Source organism: Silurus meridionalis, chromosome 4, assembly GCF_014805685.1.
Source record: "Silurus meridionalis isolate SWU-2019-XX chromosome 4, ASM1480568v1, whole genome shotgun sequence".
Classification (NCBI taxonomy): Eukaryota; Metazoa; Chordata; class Actinopteri; order Siluriformes; family Siluridae; genus Silurus; species Silurus meridionalis.
In genome coordinates this window covers 32,424,487-32,442,449 of record NC_060887.1, presented here as the reverse complement: position 1 = coordinate 32,442,449, position 17,963 = coordinate 32,424,487, and the positions used below count along the sequence as shown (strand labels likewise).

The 17,963-nt window shown below is 37.9% G+C and overlaps 2 protein-coding genes across 3 annotated transcripts in view; one reads left to right on the top strand and one right to left on the bottom strand.

The window, feature by feature from the left end:
* Nucleotides 1–1,854, top strand: part of LOC124384487 (LYR motif-containing protein 4B) — a 53,111-nt gene extending 51,257 nt beyond the window's left edge. The window contains exon 3 of the mRNA XM_046847396.1: nucleotides 1,434–1,854. Within this exon, the coding sequence (XP_046703352.1) occupies nucleotides 1,434–1,502 (69 nt within the window). The 3' untranslated portion in view covers nucleotides 1,503–1,854. The remainder of the gene's footprint in view (nucleotides 1–1,433) is intronic.
* A 2,944-nt stretch (nucleotides 1,855–4,798) lies between these two features.
* On the bottom strand, nucleotides 4,799–16,722 carry ppp1r3g (protein phosphatase 1 regulatory subunit 3G). Of its 2 annotated transcripts, none has more exons than XM_046846307.1 (2): nucleotides 16,699–16,722; nucleotides 4,799–7,163 (listed from the first exon to the last, which is right to left on the bottom strand). In XM_046846307.1, the coding sequence occupies exon 2, from the start codon at nucleotides 7,131–7,133 to the stop codon at nucleotides 6,414–6,416; it is 720 nt and encodes a 239-aa protein (XP_046702263.1). In that variant the 5' UTR covers nucleotides 7,134–7,163; nucleotides 16,699–16,722; the 3' UTR covers nucleotides 4,799–6,413. The 2 variants fall into 2 exon arrangements, with proteins under 2 accessions (XP_046702263.1, XP_046702262.1); XM_046846306.1 differs by lacking the exon at nucleotides 16,699–16,722 and adding an exon at nucleotides 7,478–9,100.
* Between the last annotated feature and the right edge of the window lie 1,241 nt (nucleotides 16,723–17,963).

Sequence of the window (17,963 nt, the reverse complement as noted above, 5' to 3'; positions counted from 1 at the left end):
TAAACTACAAATTAATTAAAACAGTTCCAAAGTCACACAAATGTCAAAAACCTGAAATAGCATTTCTATAATAGTTTCCTTCCTGTCTAAAGACCATTTGCAGGATATTTCAAGCATAAGGATTAGCAAGCTCGGTATCTCTATGAACAAGCAAACATTGCTGCTTAAAAAGGAAGCCTTTAAATTAGAAATGTCCTGTCATCACACTCCAAATCAATAATAAATTCTGGGATCAAATCAACCCAGCTCTAAACAAATGACAATTCGACCGGATCATATAAACAAGATGTCGTATTATACACTTCAGATGTACACAGGATTTCCTGCAAAATGGAGAAGAACCCCTAACATGTGACCACTACAAAACAGGCATGACCATCAAACATATATTATTGGACTGGGAGGCAATGTAGTAGCATAGTGGTAAAGATGTTGGCCTTGAGGGTCATTAGGTCAAATCCCAACACTACTATGCTGCTACTGCTGGGGCATTGAGAAATCTCTTAACTACTTAGTTTTATCAATGAGACAATTATATGTCGCTTTGAAAAAGGGTGTCCACCAATGACTGCAATACTCTTAACAACTCCTACATTGATCCCACCACGTTAATAGCCATGGATGCTGGCATTGCATTAAAAAAAGTAAGAAACAAGCATTAGCAAGCTTGGCGGTGGTAGAAGCGTCTCCACTGATGCAACTAAAAGAGAGTTCTACCTATTTTGTACAGCATTTTGCTTTACAGGATTTCTTCCACACTGAACTGAACATTTGCAAAAACATCAGTATTTTCTTGGCTACATTGTCTCTAATTCATTTTGGTAACAAGCTCTGCCTGTTCCAGCATAAAATATTTCAATTTAACTTTATGCGTATGAATGTGTGCCGAGTGTAACTTAATGTGTTCTGACTGAGAATAATACGGTCTGAAGAGGCGCTAGGTTTATGATATAACTTGTAAATGTAACTTTGCACGTAAATTATAAAAATGAAATGTATGAACACTTGTTTATGGTGTCGGGATTCCATTAACGTAAATGTCAGTATGTGTCATTCATGTGTTTGAAGATGAATAGAGTACAGAAAAGAGAACTGGGTTCATCCTTAAGGACATTTGGAGTCACAACAACCACAGCACAAGAGCAATTTCTGTATAGATTCACTGTTACCAGATATATTAACGGTTAGTAGGTTTAAAACTGTACGCGATAAGCGATTGTGGGTGTGCGTGTACAAAAGTGTTTACTAGTCCAAAAATTCGGAAATAACGTGCCAATGCGGGAAAGAATGTGCAGTGAACATGTGTTTTTAAAAAAACCTATTAAAAAAGCACTTATGTAATAGAAACTCCCACCTGCGGTGAGCAGAGAGAGATGGTGGACCTGGTAATCAGATCTTTTAATGTTTTGAACTTTCTTTTTCTTTATGCACAGGTGGCCATAGGAAAGCTATACGAGGTTCAACGGACCGTCGTTGAATCCCAGCCGAAGAAATTCTTCTGATTGGACATGAGTGGACTACTGAGCATCCGTGGCGGTGGATAAAGGCTTTGCAGAAAACTAATTACACTTTAACACATACTTATGGGCCCAAGTTGAAGGGATGATGAAGGTGCTGTTTAGGCAACGGCTTTGTCATATATGCATTCACTATTCCCATTTCAGTTACACCAGTGTTCCCTGTTTAAAGAGTCAGCTGGGCTGAATTGCAGACTCCATTAAGTGCAAATACAACACAGCAAACACACCACACAGCCTACTATCAGTGCCCGCTATTAGAATTTTGTTGTTTTCTTTGTAGATACAATTATGTATTTGTGTCCTGTTTCATTAAAGCTCTGTTACTTAAAGACTCCACAAGCTGGAAAATTCCTGATGGCTTTAATATCAGTAACAATTTCATAAAAGTTGAACATGTGATATTGTACATTGGGGTTAAAGTTTTTTCACAAGGCCAAGAGATTTAAAATAGATTAGTTTGTTAGTTTTTAGGCAGGGATGACCCAGTGAGCTCGAGTATAGGGTATAAAGATCATGTTGCACAATGCATCCTAGGCTAAATACAGGGTTGGAGGGTTTCCACTTGACACTGAAATGGGTTCTAGTTCAGTTCTTCTCCTGTAAGTGTGTCAACTGGTAATAATAAATAAATGCTTTATTTTTAGTTTGCTATGCATTCATGTAAAATATAAGGATGAGGATAAAGATAATAAAAATTTATGAGGGAATAACTGAGTGCACAAGTCTGAAAATCCTTGTAGTTTAAAAATAAAAAGATCCACATGCTGTATAACAGTGGTCCCCAACCCCCGGGCCCCTCTGGGTCAATTGGTACCGGGCCACACAGAAATAATACATAACTTACATTATTTCTGTTTTATTAATTATCTGATTCTGAAAAGTTTTATTTAGGATATTTACTGGATTCTCTCCACCACATCCGTCTATGACTCACTCTTGATGCATGTCATGATGCCTCGGTCACGTCTTACCAACATCCTCTAACCTTCTTAAAGGAGCTGCTCCGGCCGCTAACACATAATACATTACCGCTGAATTCAAACCCCCAAGCTAGCAAAATGAACAAAAAACAACACAGTGGATTTACGTATATTATTATATTTAGAAAATACCAGTTTTATGCCGGTCGTATCATTTTATTTTGTTGTATTTATCCGCCACACCTTAAAAGCCGGTTCGTGAAAATATTGTCTGACATTAAACCGGTCCGTGGCGCAAAAAATGTTGGGGACCACTGCTGTATAACACATTCAGAAAAGCAATTGCGTAATATTTTGGTATTTTTCCTGATATTAAAACCTTGACTACATTTTCAAAGTGTTCAAAGAGTCATGTATAATAACACATCTAATATCCTTTCTACTTTGTCTTCCTCATTTAGTCTTAAACCTGACAAACGTTTACAGTCAGCGATATATTCACACTACATATGCAACATGTGATCATAAAGTGAAAACTCTCCCGATATACAGATTACGTTCCATTTATTTTTATCTACAGGCATTGGCAAAAGTTTGCAGACACCCGGTCATGGTATGTGGTTTTTGAGCAGCGCATTCCACATTTAGTCCCAATATGCTCTTATAATTCCCTCCACGCTTCTGGAAAGATGTTCCACTAGATTGTGGAGTGTGCTTGTGGAGATTTGTGTTCATCAGCCACAAGGGTGTTAGTAAAGTCAAGTACTGATGAAGGTGAGGTGAGGAGGCCTGGGGTGAAGTCACTGTTAAAATTCATCCCAAAGGTGTTCATTAGGGTTCAATATTAACAACAATGTGGCTGTTTGAGCACCAATCTAGTGGAGCATCTTCCCAGAAGTGTCGATTATTATACTGTAAAAGGGTGTAAATGTTTAACAGGGAATAAATAACAACATATTATAGTCAGGTATCTGCAAACTTTTGTCCACATGGTGTATACTGTATTGTGTTTGTTCAGGGACTCATATGTGACACTTCCTCTTTAATCCCTGAAGATAAACCCTACATCAGATGCTCATCTAACTTGACTAAGCTAAATTATACTGGGCTGTAATTCGTATCAGAAATGGCGCCTCACATAACGCAGAGTGTGATGGGTTAATGAAACTGTCGGTTGCAATACCGTGTGTGAGAAAACCACTTTAATTCCACATCATCTACAATTCAAGCAGAAGAAACAATGTCCTAATGGAGCTTCATGTCTCATACCGATTAGCAAATGCAGCTTGAAGGCTGTGCACATCAAAGTGGTCGGAATAAATTTGTGTGGCGTGATGGACGGTTGAGAAAAACCCTTCTTGTTAGTGAAGAGAAGAGATTTGCAATGCTTAAAGCTGAAACAGCAAGCGAAATAACAAGGGAGAAACAAACCGAAGAAAACGATGGTTTTAAAAGTGCAAACGGAGCTGAAACACCTACTTTTCATCTTGTTTGCACTTACAAGCAAAAGTAAGTCTGGTTTTTTTGTTGTTGTGATTACTTCAGAGATGGACCTTTATCTAAGAGCTAATTCCTTACATGATGTAAACCTTTTTGAAACTTTTCACATATACAAAGCATCAGGTTATGTTCAAAAAGGACTTTTCCCCTCAAAACAGCCATACAGATATTGCACCATAGTTTGTTTCTCTCCCCAGAGTGTTTCACGTTTATCTCTGAACCATATTGCTCAGCTTTTTCTTTTTTTTTTTTTTTTTTACCTTTGGATAGTAACGATTGAAAACAGTCTGTGTCAAGCTCAAGGGACAGGACATTCAGCTGAACACTTTCTGTTTGTAGTTAGCTTTTTCCCCCACTATTGCCTTTTTATGTAAGTGTATAGAAGCTTCCCTTATATTCACTCACTTCATTTACACAATGTCCTGCTTTTATATGTGGTACTGAGATTCATTAGGATAGACATGGAGAAGCAGAAGCTCAGGTTTTGGGCTTATAATTGAAAAGGTTATGAGTTTTAATCCCTTCACCACCAAGCTACCACTTGAGCAAACTGCTCAGTGGTAAAAATGCAAATCCTAAATCGCTCTCTATAACTGCATCAGCTCAAATGGTGTAAAAGATACACTTTGCTGCTAATTGTGTAATGAAGTAGAATTTGTGCCTTTTCAACATTTCTGTTTTTATTATTAATAGATCTATACATTGTTACAACAGACTCGGTGGCATCACTGTATTCGGTTTTTCACAAAGCACCACCTTCGTTTCCAGAATGTTCCATAAATTTCTACGAAAATACAATAAATACACAAAAATACAAGATTTTTTAATAACACACGTGCTACTTTCCACTAATTATAGTCTCTTCGATGCATACTTTGGTTTATTCGCTTTTGGAAGAATTATGCTACAATCAATAGCTGTATTATACATAGAAATTGACATATACAGTATTGTGGTTTGAGGCCTACAATTTTACAAAACCCCCTCAAATTAAACCAACTCTTTTCATCAGAGCGTGTAAAAACAATATACAACATAATATGCACTCTCAAAGGTAGAAGGCTTTATGGATTCAGGATCGAAAATGGGTCATGTCCCTGGAAACTTCAAGGTTCACAAGATCCACTGAACATACATACCTCCGTGTTGAGGATCAGAAAGTTGCTGCTAAACTTGGTGTGGCAAAGAACCTAATTTTAAGGTTTTAATTCGAAATAAAATAAAAATAATAAGATCCTAAACTGTGGCTTGACAAATTTGGTCGTGTTTTTCTTTATAACACAAACTGGACTGATTTGTGAGGACTTGGTTTCACCTTCTACACTATACACTTGGTTATTCATGTAACCTGACTGTTTTGTAAAAGGTTTGGAGTTAGTAGTATTGTATTGTCTTCCCTTTTACTTCTGTCTTTTTTTTCAGATTCCTAACAGTTATATATCAATTACAGTTTTAATTTCTCAGTAAAGACCCCACGAGTTAAACAGAAGTGTGTGCTGAAGCAGTTACCAGACCGTAAAGTGTTATGGCACTGATTTAATGTGTGCAAGACAACAGTTCTACACTTGTTACAATGCTACACACAATGCAGGTGTATTTAAATGCCCATAAATCAAGCTGTCATGTTAGCTAATATAAACCACCCAGTTAGTCTTTTTTAACACAATATTCGCTTGATTTGATTTGTGGGGACATTTTGAGCAGTCCTGTCTACTTTACATAATACAATCAGATATGTTTGGTTCAGTGACTGTACAACTTGAGCTACCCCCAATTGCAATTGTCATCTCAAAACAACAATTTAGGACGAAATTAGGACAAAATTGCATAATATTTGACCTCCGTATGTCCGCAGGTAACTATGATGAGTGATGTATATTCACCTCATCATAACACTATACACATATTTTACAAGAGAATGTTCCTGTATGTTGTAATGCGATTGTTAAGTAGTTACTTGTACCTACAGTCCTAAATTGCCTACAGTTGACGATGCGAGCAGCCACGTTCATATGACGTCACTTGTTTAACTCAAGGTTGAGAAGACCTTCCCGACTTTACAAGAAATTCTGACTTGTAGGGGCTTTTTGTTTGTTTTCTCAGAAATTCAGAGTTACACGTCTGAGGCATATCCAGCATCAGGTTAGTGTTGGTCATATTGCCATGGTGTCCACCATGTTTAGCTCATGTGACCCCCAAGTGACAAATGGTCTACTAGACCCAAGCTGATAGATAAATATAGAGTTAGTGTCATATTGGTGCACTGTAACACGACATGTTACCTAGTGGAAATGAGCTTACTGGACTTTTTTGGGTCAGGTCAGACCGAAAGTGTGCCAATATGTAGCTCATGTCTTGTTTTAATGGTAAATGTTAGAAATAGAATTGACTATTATAAATAGCTACTGGCTTTGAGTAAAAGCAGCTGTGTCCAACTAGTAGAGAAACCCACGTGTAGACTTTTTTGGTGTGTTCACAGCATGCCGCCACACTCGACGCAGTAGTTCTGCTCGTCGTTGTTGTCCCAGAACTCCCCGCGCTCGGTCCTCATGTACACGGCGAAGTGGACCCTGGCGTCCGGCTCGAGGAAAGGCGGCACGTGCACCGCGAAGGCGAACCTGCGGCCGCCGGACGCGCTCTCCCCAGGCACGGGCGCGGCGGCCGCGTCGGAGAACGACGCCCAGCGGTTGAACGTGTAGCGCACGCCGACTTCGATTTCGACCTCGGCGTCGACTGCGGCGCCGGCGCGCACGAGCCCGCGCACGCACCACCCGGACAACGAGGCGCTCTCGAGCGCGACGCGGCGGCGGAGCGCGCGCGCCTCCGCGACCTCCGGCGCGACGCGCAACTCCGCCGACTGCGGCGCCTCCGCCTGGTGGAGCGCGGGGCGCGGGCGGAGCGCGGCGAACACCTTGGAGGGCACCTGGGGATCCTCGGCGATGCTGAAGTGCCGCACGCTGGCCAGACTCAAGCCGAGGGCGTCGGCGAACTTGACCCGCTTCCTGCAGCGTTCGGACAGACGGCTGAACAGATCGGCCTGCTCGGGGTACGCCGGTAGAGACTTGGCCCTGCGCCTGTCCCGCAGGTAAATGTCCTCGGGCTCGGAGTCGTCTGGCTCATCGTCGTCTCCATGACCGTTCTGTAACACCAGCGACGAAACCACCGACTGAGTCATGTCCACCGTGCTGATCATCCAGAGTCTCAATCAGAGCACAGAATGGGTCTAGAGTACACAAAGTTTATCAGTGGGTCATACAGGGGAGGTGAGACCATTTTAACAGTGTGTGTGCGTGCGCGCGTGTGTGTGTGAACGTGTGACTAGGGGGCTGACAGGTTAATGCACTAGATCCCCTGCCCTAGACCACTCTCCTTCCCTGACAGTGGTTGCATTCCACACATTTTCATTTAATCATTGATGTATCCTGTAAACCACATGTTCTCTATTCTCAAGTTAGTTCATACAGTAGGTCTAGAGATGACCTGTGTATGAGCTGAAGTTCAACAAAATGAACTAAATATATAGATAGAATTTTTTACCTATTAACAAAGTAGATGAACAGAAGAGAAATCCCAATTAAATCAAGCATCAGTTCTCCTCTACGCTGAAGATAGTTCTTAACAACATTAGCTGTGTGTTTGGGGTCAATGTCCTGCAGCAGAATACATTTGGGGCCAATCAGATGCCTCTCTGGTGGTATTGCATGATAGATAAGTTTCTGCTTGTATTTCTCAGCAGTGAGGACACCGTTAATCCTGACCAGATCTCCAACATCATTTGTAAAATCAAATATTTCAGATTTTCACTCATCTATCCAAAGCACCTGCTGCCACTTTTCTGCACCCAATGGTACAACACAAACCATGTACTTGAGTTCTCCTTAAACTTGAACTTTAACAAGTATTTGCTTTCAAATGTACTTAAGTATCTACAGTACTATGATTTATAGTGTCGTATTATCATTTTTATCACAAGACACAAATCTATTAATAGAACGATAATCAGTCAAACAGATCACAGGGAAATGTATGTGAATATTTGATCTGTTAAATGGTTTGTATATATCAGTTTATCGCGTGACTCAGACAGAGAAACGCTGTTGCTATCAGACATTGTTTACTTAATCAACCGAGTCAGTGTAATGGTGAAGGGATACAGTAGATCAAACAAATTGATGGAAGGTTTGCGAAGAAATTTCATGCTCCCTTGTAAAAGTTTGTTTGTTTTAAAATACAATAATACAGTCGTTTATTTTGATACATGGTGTGGCTGCTGTATTTTGTAGTTTATTTCGATGCACTAAAAGTTAAGGTGTTGGGTATTTTTATTTAAAATACATTTTGATGTATATTTTGCAAACCCTGGATACCAATCCAGAAAAGGAAGACATTTGGCTTTAAAATGTACTGAAGTTCAAATAAAAAAATCTTCCCAAATGGAAATACTTCAGTAAAGTACAGATACGTGAAGAAGATACTTAAGTACACTACATTTACTTTGTTACTGTCCACCAATGTTGCACCCCAGTTCCTTTTTTTTGTGCATAGTTGTGCGATTATCTTTGGTTCCATATTGGAGGTATGGCTTTTTGACCACGATTCACAGTAGACAAGTGTACCCACTGGTTTCTGCCAGTTCTTTGCTGATGGCACTGCTGGATATCTTCAGATGTCAAAGGAAAGTAGACACGATGTGTTTTCATCTGCTGCGTTACGTTTCTTTGGACGACCACTGCATGTACGGTCCTCAATATTGCCTGTGTCTTTGTGCTTCTTCAAAATAGCTTGGAAAGCACATCTTGTAACCCCAGGCTTCTCTGAAATCTTTGGCTGGAGGAGACCTTGGTGATACAGTATAATGACCTTATGTCTTGTTGCTGTGCTCAATCTTGTATGGCCTGTGACATAAAACTGTCTTCCACAGTCTCAGCTTACGCACCTGTTTCTGTTTCAGTTAACGACTGCGTTTCAACCCACATATGAAGCTGATGATCATTAGCACCTGCTTGGTATCATTGGTTAATCATATACCTGAATCTGATCCTACAAAATCCCTGACTTTGTGTGCAAAGTGTGCAAAATTAAGAATCGAATGCCAGAAGGGTAGTCACACAATATAGATCTGATTTGGATTTCTCTTCTGTTCATTTACTTTCTATTTTGTTCATTGATGGAAAAAAAATAATAATAATCTACACTTTTATTTTTAAAGGCATTCTCACTTTTTTTGTTTTTCACACCTGCCTAAAATTTTTGCTTTTTGCACAGTACTGTTAATTTATATATTTATTGATGTATACATTATTGATGTATACATTCATACATCAATATCAAAGTATTTTATTGGAATGATTATTTACATATTTTCACCAAAGCATTCAATAGAAGAAGTAGGGGGACGTAGGGGTGGGGGTGGGCGTAGGGGGTGGGCGAAAATTATATATATATATATATATATATATATATATATATATATATATATATATATATATATATATATATATATATATATATATATATATATATATACACACACACACACACACACATTATGTGTGTGTGTGTGTGTATATATATATATATATATATATATATATATATATATATATATATATATATATATATACACACACACACACACACACACACACACACACACACACACACACACACAAAGCTCTCTCGTTCTCATATCCTGTATTTATTTATTGTTTTCCATTTCATTGCTGGATGTAGTACATAGTGCAAAAACAGGAGAACATTTTATCTCTCTGTCTTTGTGTGCTATAACTCTTTCACTGCAATTTAATCATGTTTCCCTGGCAACCTGTTTTCAGATTTGAGCTGTTAGTTAGTGCAAAAATTGAGATGTAAGATGTGTGTGTCTGACTCTCAGCTGTGAGTATGAGGTAGAATAACACTAGTGAAGGTGAACATTTAACACGAGAGCCAGAAATAAAATCTTTTGCAACAGACATGACACTGTGCTCTACTTGTTGATACAGTGATTTGCTGATTTAACAGTGGACAGATCGGACAGATTTCTTTATTAAATGCATAAATAAATAAAAAAGTGGATTTTTTTTTTTATAATTGTAATTCAAGATTCACAAGTGTATTGCCGTATGTACAGGAATCATACTTTTACACAATACAATGAAGTTCTTACTCTGTAAACCCTTCCAGCAGCCAATGGCAAAATGATTAGGGAATAAGGCATACATTACAATGTTACTATAGTGCAAAAGCAATACACAAAAATATGTGAACATATAATATGATGTTGCAAACATGGTGTTGGTTTGCAAAAAAAAACCCCAAACATTTAAATACTTGATACTTAGCAAAGTTTCTATTTATTGATTAATTTATTTATTTGTATTTATTTATTGATATCTATTTTTAAGTTCTAATAGTAAAATCCGATGCAAATATCTCACATTATCATTATCAGCATTTGAGGCCATTATTATTAATGAATAGTATTAATGTTCAATATTGGGTTTTTCCTATAGTAGCAATAGTAAATAGTGATAACACTTCAATCCTTTTGAGGTACATAAGATAAAGAGGTTATAAAATGTATATTTAAATAGTGCTTTAATGAAACTAAACACTTAAAAATGACCAATAGAATTAGTATCAGATAATGTTTTGAGGTCAGAAAATGTTTTCCTTGTTCAAAAGCAGAGCAAATCCATAATGACATGCAAATCGTATGCTTAACGATCACAGTATAATGGACAGGTTGCTCTTTCACTTCAGTGCAAAATTGCTTATACAGCATTTTTATGCTCAAGAATATAATTTAGCTGAGTTCTTATACAAATGTAGACAGCTCATGTACAACCCGAGCAGCAGGCCTTCAGTGGTGTCCTACCTGAATCTATCTACCTCTTAATTCCATCATGACACCACAGCTAAAGAAACCATCAATATTATACAGAAACGCGGAACAACAGAGCGATGCATCACAGACAAGTATCTCATTCAGTGAGAATGAGCGTCATTACTAAAGTAAGAAACCCAATTCAACAAGTCTCCTTTCAATGCAGCCACAGCTGCACTGCCCTAATACATCATCTGTAGCAGCAGCATTAATATTATCCTCATTAATATATATATATATATATATATATATATATATATATATATATATATATATATATATATATATATATATATATAGGCAATATATTAATGTACAGAACGTGCAGTAGGTAATAATATATGGTGTGTGTACATTAATCACCCTCATTCCTGTATATATGGACCTCATACCTTATTTATCTATTGTAAATACACCACTTATGCACTTCTGGTTAGATGCTAACTGCATTTCATTGGCTCTGTACATGTACATTGCACAATGACTATAAAGTTGAAGCTAATCTAATCCAATCCAATCTAATTAAATGAACCCGTCTTTTCCATGCATTTCTATCGCAAAAGTGTAAATGGTTCATGAAGAAGCATGCTCACAGCCTGGCGTTACGGCAACACGTGATGAACTGAAATCTGATTTGATAGAAACTTCAACTTAGGAGAAAAGCTATGAAATGAGGAGAATAGACTATTGGGAATATAATAAAAATTCATGGCTAAAAATATATTAAAATGTAAGTCAGTAGTTATTATAGCGCTTAGGCAAGCTGAGAAGGTCTTGCTAGCCCTGATGGCCTGCCACTGTATAAACTGCATATTATTTATAAAAAAAAAAAACTGGAACTGTTTATTTAAATGCACTAGCAATGTAGTGTAACTCAACTCTGTTTATATTTTGACTAACTTTATTGTACAGGTTGTACAGATCATTTTTTATTTGTGCATATTATAATTATAACAAACTCTTTACAAACTTCTGCTTTGTGAATAAATTATCCAGGGGAACATAGTGTCCCATGCATCAGTTGGTCCCTTCGGTAATTCAATACCTTACTGAATGTCTTTTTTCCCTGATGATCCTACAAACAGCTGCTATGAGCATTTACCCTTCAAAATGTCCTTCAATCAGTGCCTTCACTATTATGCTCTAGGCTATACTGCTAATTAGATAAATGTCACAATTCTTCGGGTTCTTTGCAATGTACTGGCCATTATTTTCCTGCAGGAAATGATGTCATGATACCAATTAGCTACTAAATTTGCTTAAGTCACTATATGGTTAAATGTTTGTGAACACCTCACCATTACATCCCTACATTTAACATTCCATTTAGTCTCCCTTCAGGTACTATAATAATCTCCACTCTTCTGGGAAGACACGCCACTACATTTTGGGAGCGAATACATTTTTGTCATTCAGTATATTTCATTACATTTATACCATTTTGCAGAGTAAATGTCAGGTGTCCACAAACTTTTTAACCAAATAGTTTGTGTCAATAGCAGACTGTGCATTTCATACCTAGGCCTTTAGTGGTGTCCTACCTTAACCAGTTTACCTCTTACTACCATCATTATGACACTCCTCTTCTTCTTCATCTTCTTTCGGCTTCTCCCATAAGGGGTCGCCACAGCAGATCATCCGTCTCCATACCTCCCTGTCCTGTACATCTGCCTCTTTCACATCAACTACCTGCATGTCTTCCCTCACCACATCCACAAAACCTCCTCCTTGGCCTTCCTACTTTCCTACCTTGCGGCTCCATCCTCAGCATTCTCCTATCGATATAACCCATGTCTCTCCTCTACAAATGTCCAAACCATCTCAATCGCTCCTCCCTCACCTTGTCAACAAAACGTCCTACATGCGCTGTCCCTCTAATAAACTCATTTCTAATCCTGTCCATTGTCGTCACTCCCAACGAAAACCTCAACATCTTCAGCTCTGCTACCTCCAGCTCCACCTCCTGTCTTTTACTCAATGCCACTGTCTCTAAACCATACAACATCGCAGGTCTCACCACAGGTCACTCTGTATAAGATTCCTAAATGTTGGTAAGGTTTATTGTCATACACTTGCACCATCAACTACTTTAACATTTTTACATAAAAAACATAGCGATAGATACAAGGCTTTAAATAAAATGAATACCCACATTTTACTGCTTAAAGCAAAAGCTTTAGCTTTTATTTTTTTAAGCAATTAATTGTAAGAAAACCGACATTTATTGATATTGATTCTGTTGGTTTTTTTTGTGATATTTATTCAATTTTTGGTAGAACAGGATGATAAATTCCTACTTATGTAAAACAGACATACTAAATAGATTTGTTTTATATAAATGATGTATATTTTTCATCATTTCTATATGAGTAATTATAAATTATTACTCAACCACTACAACTGAATGACTTCACTCATTGATTTATTACGTGTAAAAGTGACACAATTGCACAACACCATCATTTGAGTGACTTTCAGTAAAATAAGAGCGCCTCGGGTGTGAGTCTGATGATGTCATAATCGGCCTTGAGCTTTATAACAGGTCTCATTTTTTAACGTCTGTGAATCAGGTTTGGTAAAAAACATGAGAGGAACTGTAGTATCATAGTATCAGACTGGACAGACTAGATGTTTTTTCTGCAGTGAACTCCTCTTGTTTGAGCACATAAAATCATGTGACAGTATTTAGCAGTGGTCAATATTAGCAGAGAAAGCAGCAGTGTTTGTTGAAGCTCAGCTATGAAATACGTGCCGTGTTTCACGGGACCGGGTTTGCATCACAGATTTGGGAAGTCGAATGAGGATAACGGAAGCGTAGCATGCATACTAATATCAACAACAATAACAATAATAATAATAAAAAAAGAAAAGAAGAGAAAGGAGAAATGTAATAATTACATTTTTTTTTCAATATTAAAAGAATCAAAAGGAAATCTGTTAGCTCTTTGTTTGACAGTTATTATGATTTTATGATTTGTTTGACCCTTGAAAAGGATTCAAACCCCCACCAACACAAGCTCTTCTGACAGAGCACATTTATCTTCTGAAGAACAATTTCCCTCCTGATGGGTCTCTTCCCAAATAATTTAATAAAGATAAAATTACATGCTATAACCATCACAGTCTTACTTAAACATCTATGAGAGACTCTGTGACCGGATTATGACCCTGGACTACGTTTCCCATCGGCCACTGCACCCTCACATGACTTTGAGAACATGACAGAATAATAAAATCAAATTTCCCAGTCTTGGATGTCACTCTGTCGTTTTGCTCTGCCATGGACTGCCATTCTGCTTGGTTTAGGATATCAGTCAGCCATCTTGTTTAGCCGAGGACAATGCTCAGGACATCACTTTACTTACCTGCTTAGATGAGGACATTGCTCCGCCTTTTCTGCTAAAATCGTTGGAAGTTGTATGTCTCTTCACACCAGATATAGCAAAAGTACACACAGTCTTGACTCAAGTAGAAGCACGGATACTCATGTTTTAAAAGACTCTGGTAAAAGTTGAAGTTCTGACTACACTTTATTACTCAAGTTAAAGTAAAGAAGTTTGAGCTCTGACTTGTTATTTAGTAAAAAGTAGTCATTACTACTACCTGTTTTAGTGTCACACTGGTAATTGGACCTCACATTATATTAATATAAAATAATTTCAAATTTAGTTATCTAATGAATGTATTCAGGCTGAACATCCGCATATAGAAGACAAGCAGAGAAAAGATGATGATGATCAGGAATGTCTCTGTTCTCATGTTTACATCACTGACTCCCTCTGTCTCACCCACGTTAACCCCAGACTTCTTATTGCCTTCTGCCTTGCTGATTGTTAGCTTCATAAACCAAGTCAGTGGTATTTGAGAGCCAGGAAATGATACACCAGTAGAAGTTTGAAAAAGACGCGCAATGAAAAGAAATAGGTTGATGTGCTCCAAAAGGTCGCACAATGAGAAGAAAAAAAATACTGATCATTTTACCAAATAGATTGAAACTAAAGTAACGAGTCTGGTTTGAAAATGTAAGAAGTAGAAAGTATAGATATTTGTGTAAAGAATTCAATGAGTAAAAGTAAAAAGTTGAAGAACTGATACCAGAGAAATCTACTTAAGTACAGTAACGAGGCATTTGTACTTCATTACTTCCCACCTCTGCTTCCAACTTATGCTACATTGAGGACATTCTCCCCTCGCCTCCACCTCAAATTTATTTTCTGTTTAGCCTTTACAATGACTGTCACTCCTGCAATAGTCTTTTTGTTTCTGGTGTCCTTTGACAGCTCTTTGGTCTTGGCCATAGTGGAGTTTGGAGTCTGACTGTTTGAGGTTGTGGACAGGTGTCTTTTATACTGATAACGAGTTCAAACAGGTGCTATTAATACAGGTAACAAGTGGAGGACAGAGGAGCCTCTTAAAGAAGAAGTTACAGGTCTGTGAGAGCCAGAAAACTTGCTTTTTTGTAGGTGACCAAATACTTATGTTCCACCATAATTTGCAAGTAAATTCTTTAAAAATGTGATTTTCGGGATTTTTTTTCTCATTTTGTCTCTCATAGTTTAAGTGTACCTATGATGAAAATTACAGGCCTCTCTCGTCTTTTTAAGTGGGGGAACTTGCACAATTGGTGGCTTTTTTTTTCTATTACTATGATTCCCATCAGCCACTGCACTCTCACAGGACTACACATGTCCTTGTAATGAGCACTTGTATATACTGTAAGTCTAACGTTTTGTTTCTCCATGGTTCTTTTTAGTGCTGCACAATTTGGAAAAACGTCATGTTGCGATTATTGTGGTCAAAATTGCAATAAGCGATTGCGATATAATCAATAGTTTCATAAGTCCACTTGATTGGTTATCAAGGAAATTGCACACAGATTAGTGATAATGCTGAAATGTGTATTTGTAAAACATTTGTTTCAGCTGAATAAAAAAATAATAATAATAATTAAATAAAAACACAAATTTTCCCTAAAATAAAGTCCCATTTACATTATTTTCCTGTTTTTCTGCTCAAGTTTAAGATACAGTAAATGTTTACATAACTAAATATATATATATATAATATAGGTTTTCTTTTTCTTTCTTTCTTTTTTACATACAAATACATATGTATACACACACACACACACACACACACACACACAAATATATATATTGGTATAAGAAGAAAATAAACAATCCTAAACTTTACAATTGCAGTGGTTAGGAATGACTACCAGATGGCAGCAAAGTAACACATCAGTTCAATCAGTGTCATGGGACTTGTGTTGAAATCTTGATAATGAAGTTCTTTTTATAGTCAACCCATTCATACATACCTTCACTCAGGGGTGAAATATGAAGCCTCCCAGTAGTACAAGCGACAAACAAGACTTCCTTCCCCTTTTGGCATTCATTTATTCTGACAAAGGGACACAGTATGTCTGACTTGACCTCCATCGGCTTTCTCTAGTTCCTGTCATAAAGCTCAGCTCTTTGGGTCTTGCCTATAAAACTGGTCCCATCCTATAAGTCTGTAAGTGTGACAGCTCCATATCTAACGAATCAGAAGTGGGGAACTTGAAGCATGATGATGCCACCATTATACTCAGAATTATAGCTACAATTACTTTGAACTCTGAGACCAGTTCTCATTCACATCATGACTTCTATAGATCGAGCTGTGTATCACTGAATTATAGATCATATAGTCAAAAACAAAACTGTCGCAGAGGCAAATGGGGGTGGAAGAAAGCAACACAGTAAGGGATTTTCATTGCAGAACCATCAAACTCCTGCATCATGCCGTAGACCTATCTGATATTTTAATGGAAGTGGTTGACAAAGAGAAAAAAATGGTGTTATTATCTTCCAGTTTCATCGACACTTACCCTCCGCAGCCTCAAATTCCTGTTCTTGGTTGACAGAAGAGAAACCTAAAGTGGTCTTCTGCTCCAACCTTCGACATGTTGTGCATAACGAGATGCTTTTCTGCTCACCACGATAGTAAAGAGTTACCATTCCCTTCCCTGACAGCTTGAACCAGTTCAGCCCTTCTCCTCCAATCTCTCCTATCAGCAGTGTTTCTGCCTACAGACCTGTATGGTTTCTCACACCATGTTTCTGCACCATTCTGTGTAAACTCTAGAGACTCTGTTGTGTGTGAAAATCCCAGGAGATCAGCAGTTTCTGAAATACTCAAACCAGCCCATCTGGCACCTGCATCCATGCCAAGTCACCAAGATTCCACACTTTTCCTCATTCTGATGTGTGGATATGAGCTGAAGCCTTCGATCAGAACTGGCTGATATATCATTAATGGCATGAAAGAGGTGTACAGGTGTCCTTAATAAAGCAGGTTATTGCTGTGCAGAACAAAACATATGGTCAATATAACGATAAAGTCCTTTTTTTTTCTTCTTACAATGAGTATTACTGCTACATGACCATTCAACAACAGGTTAGAGCTTCTTTCCTTCATTTGGGGTTTTACTGTTGTGTTGTCTTTGCACTGTTTCCACCAGGTTGGACACTTACTAGTCCTCAGCTCTGTGTGTTCTGTTATGTAGCTTTATGTTGTTGTATGTAGCACCAGGGTTCTGGAGGAACGTTGTCTCATTTCACTGGGTACAGTGTCAGCTACAGTGGTGTGAAAAAGTGTTTGCCCCTATACGAATTGCAGCAATTGCAAGTTATCGCAAGCGCTTGATTGCAGTTGTTGCTGCTAAGGGTGGTCCAATCAGTTTTCAGGTTTAGGGGACAAACACTTTTTCACACAGGGCCATGTAGTTATAGATTTTGTTTTGCCTTAATTATTAAAAAAAAACCTTCATTTGAAAACTGCATGTTGTGTTCACTGGTGTTATTTTTTACTAATATTCAAATTAGTTTGACGATCTGGAACATTAAAGTGTGACAAACATGAAAAAAGAAGTCAGAAATTCACACCACTGTATACACGGTTGAAATGACAACAAAAGCTTCTTCACTTGACTTGCTATAACGTTAAAAAAAAAATTTCCGTATGAACAGCAAGGGTTAAGTTGTTCAGGCGTTAAGGCAAACTGCAATCATTTTGGTTTCGCAAATCACAAATCAAGTGACCGCCAAAAAACCCCTGACAACCGAACCCCAATGAGATCATGTCTGGGGTGGT